General features: G+C 42.9%; 1 protein-coding gene across 3 annotated transcripts in view; it reads right to left on the reverse strand.

Moving 5' to 3' along the window:
• Positions 1–400: 400 nt before the first annotated feature.
• LOC132856183 (transmembrane and coiled-coil domain protein 3-like) overlaps positions 401–4,133 on the reverse strand; it is a 10,513-nt gene continuing 6,780 nt past the window's right edge. The window contains exons 4-5 of one of the 3 annotated variants that reach the window (XM_060885654.1): positions 1,804–2,169; positions 403–1,770 (exon numbers count right to left, since the gene is read on the reverse strand). In XM_060885654.1, coding sequence (XP_060741637.1) covers positions 1,855–2,169 — 315 coding nt within the window. In that variant the 3' untranslated portion in view covers positions 403–1,770; positions 1,804–1,854. Of the gene's footprint in view, positions 2,170–4,133 lie in introns of all 3 variants that reach the window. The other 2 variants (XM_060885653.1, XM_060885655.1) reach the window with 2 other exon arrangements.

A 4,133-nucleotide genomic window follows, 5' to 3' on the forward strand; every position in this document is an offset into this window, starting at 1 on the left:
AAGAATGTTATTCAAAAAATTATATGAAAAGGTCCAAAATCAGGGATAAGAACACAGACAGACTGGAGAAAAACTCGGCCAGAACTTTTACAGAGCTGCATTTGTACACACACACACACACACACACACACACACACACAGTGTGATTACTGAGAGAGCACTAAACATACTGAACATACCATTAGACGAAGACTCTAACTGTAGGTTCTGTATAAACATCTTACACACACAAAAACAGCACAAATACAAGTGTAATGTGAATGTTTCAGTAATATGAGTGTTTCATACACTAATGTATCCTGTGACCAAGAGTTAAGATCATCTCTGCAGTACCAAAAAGTTATTTAAAAGTTCTTCTCATCATCTTGCTCTAGAATGAAGCTCCAGTTCCAGAGGTCTGGAGGTCAGAACATCTTCATGCACTCAGTACTGCTAGAAAACGTACACACGTCTCTCAATCCCAAAGGCGTTAAGCTTATACAGTGTCAGAAGCATGTTTAAGTGTCTCAGATATTCCAGTGATCAGGAGCGAGTGTGCCGCCGTGAGACCCAGCTGAAGAACACTGTTCTTGTGGATGTTCCTTTATTTCTCTTTTTTTTGTTGTTGTTGTTGATTATTTGGTGAGAATCCAATAAAAAGTCCTATTTAATATATGAATCTATTTAATACTCTTTCAGATCCTAAACAGGTTTGTTTGAGATTTTCTTCTCAAAACATCAGTCACAAGAAGTGCCTCTGTTCTAGTGCAGCACTTCTCTCCTGTTACACACACAGCGCCTCCATGTGGTCAGTGATAAAACTACACCCCAAACCTGGTGAGCTGTCAGTGACTCAGGACATCAGGACAGTCAGTGTGTACATACATCAGGGAACTGGGTGACTAGATTGAAGAGCAGCTGGAAGATAACGGCATCAAACAAACCTGAATAAGACCTGAAGGTCAGCGTCTCACTCCACGCTAACTGATAAAACATTTTATTGGTAACTGAAGTTTATTTACACGACACAATAAAGTTAAATTAAATTAATAATTTAATAAAATGATTCAAACTTTGAAAAAAAGTTCAAAAATTGTTCAGCAGTTTTTAAACTTTTATCAATGAAAAAAAAACATCAAATAAAAAAACATCAATAAAATGTAAAATACTAATACCCAAAATACCTAATGCCTATAAACACACACACACACACACACACAACTGCACAACCAGTTTATCCACAAAGAATCACAAATTCCTCCTTGTTTTGTTTTCCATCAGGTTTCTAGTTTCACAGGTCAAACAGATAAAGTTACAGTACAGTGTGTTTTTCCCCTTCTGTGAATCCACATTTACACCAGTGTAAAGTGTGTGTGTGTGTGCACGTGTGTGTGTGTGTGTGTGGTTCTGTCGGCAGGTGAGAACACACTCGTGTGGAGTGCAGTGAGGTTGTCTGATGAGAAAGAGATCAGACTAAGTTGATGTGAACGGATCATGCCGTGTTTCAGTCGTGCTGCCTGATGAGAAACTGAGCCAAAGTACTGAGACAGAAAGAAAGGTGTAACATTTTAAAGCTGTATAGAATTTTCTACAGTTTTGATCGTATTTACTGCTGTAACCCTCCTGATATTTTGTGTAATAATTCACAAATTGAATAAAATAACAAATGAACCAACTGAATCAATTTCACACTGATTCAGAATCAACAAACAGGAGTGACTCTTAAAGGTCGGCACAAGAGTTTAAGGTCTGGGTTCAGGTTCAGTTCAGTTTGGTTCAGTTTGGGTTCAGGTTTAGGTTCAGGTTCAGTTTATTTTAGTTCAGGTTTAGGTTCAGGTTCAGTTTATTTTAGTTCAGGTTTAGGTTCAGTTTATTTCAGAGTGCAGTGTTTGTGTGAGAATGCAGATGCAGTTCTGTTTTAGTGTTCAGACTCTCGTAGCTCCTCCAGACCAGAGCGATCAGCACGGTACTGAACACTGTAACCAGCAGCTGCGTGCGGCTCTGGACTCCGGCCTTGATGCAGCGCATCACCGTGGAAACACACACCAGCAGCAGAGTAATGACAGCAAGCAGCACGTTAATGATTTTAACTAGCAGCTTACGGCCAAACACAACTTCGGTCTCCACCTGGACCAACTGCACCTGCTGCTCCAACTTACACAGCCGGGAGTTACACGACTCCAACACCTCCTGAAACACACACACGCACAATCACACACGCAATCATGCACACACACATGCAATCACACACGCACGCACACACGCACGCACGTACACATGCACACACGCAATCATGCACACACACATACACACACGCACGCACACACATGCACACACACACAATCACACACGCACGCACACGCACGCATACGCAATCATGCACACAGACACGCACACACAGACACACACGCACGCACACACATGCACACACGCAATCATGCACACACACATGCAAGCACACACGCAATCATGCACACACATGCAAACACAATCACACACGCACAATCACACACGCACACACGCACAATCACACACGCACACACAGACACAAACAGACACACACACAGACACACACACACAGACACACACAGAGACACACACAGACACGCACACACAGACACGCACACACAGACACGCACACACAGACACGCACACACAGACACGCACACACAGACACACAGACACAGACACAGACACACACAGACACACAGACACAGACACAGACACACACAGACACACACACACAGACACACACACACACACAGACACAGACACACACACAGACACAGACACACACACAGACACAGACACACACACAGACACACACACACACACACACAGACAGACACACACACAGACACGCACACACAGACACGCACACACAGACACGCACACACAGACACGCACACACAGACACGCACACACAGACACGCACACACAGACACGCACACACAGACACGCACACACAGACACACCAGTATGAGCATTTTTTGAGATTTAGATGTTCAATATACAGACAATTAAATGTTACAGTTTGTGTAACAGACATAATGAGATTAAGACGATTTTAAAGAATTAATTAATGTATCGTTATCTTTCATGTTTAATAAAAATGTTTCCTTAATTCTCCATAAGTGTTTGGTGAATTTTAAATAATGTCTTCTTAAAAATCTCAGACATATTAAACTCATCTCTCTACCGTTCCTGACTAATGTTTATTAATCCTTCATCTTTCCAATCGTCTTTAATTTAAGATGCTTATTTTAATGAATAATTATTAATTAGCCCAAAGGCAGAATCATGTTCAGTGAACTGATCTTTCAGCTGCAGTATTAATGTGTATGTGCTGGAGATTGTGTATGAGACTGGAGCCCTCTGGTGGAGATGATGAAGAAAACCTCACTGACATTCATTCATTCATTCATCTTCTACCTCTTATCTGAACTACCTCGGGTCACGGGGAGCCTGTGCCTATCTCAGGCGTCATCGGGCATCAAGGCAGGATACACCCTGGACGGAGTGCCAACCCATTACAGGGCACACACACACACACACACACACACACACACACTCTCATTCACTCACACAATCACACACTACGGACAATTTTCCAGAGATGCCAATCAACCTACCATGCATGTCTTTGGACCGGGGGAGGAAACCGGAGTACCAGGAGGAAACCCCCGAGACACGGGGAGAACATGCAAACTCCACACACACAAGGCGGAGGTGGGAATCGAACCCCCAACCCTGGAGGTATGAGGAGAACGTGCTAACCACTAAGCCACCGTGACCCCCTCACTGACATCAGAAAGGTAAAACACTAGAAATGAACATTTACATCAGACTCCTTTATCCAGAGTGATTTACATTTTATCTCATTTTATACAACTGAGTTATTGAGGGTTAAGGGCCTTGCTCAGGGGCCCAGCAGTGGCAGTTGGTGTACGTGGGAATCGAACTCCAGCACCTCAACCACTAAGCTACCACATGCATTCAATTCAGGACATTTTGAGGTCTGAGTCACTAAAACTGTAAACATGCAGAGTAATAAGACGGATCTGATCTGTTCTGTGGCCTTCAGTCTACAGATTACACAACAGCACAGTGTCAGTGACAATGTCCTAACAGGAAGTGGATCTTTTCTCCACTTC

This window comes from Tachysurus vachellii, chromosome 13 (assembly GCF_030014155.1).
Source record: "Tachysurus vachellii isolate PV-2020 chromosome 13, HZAU_Pvac_v1, whole genome shotgun sequence".
Taxonomy (NCBI): Eukaryota; Metazoa; Chordata; class Actinopteri; order Siluriformes; family Bagridae; genus Tachysurus; species Tachysurus vachellii.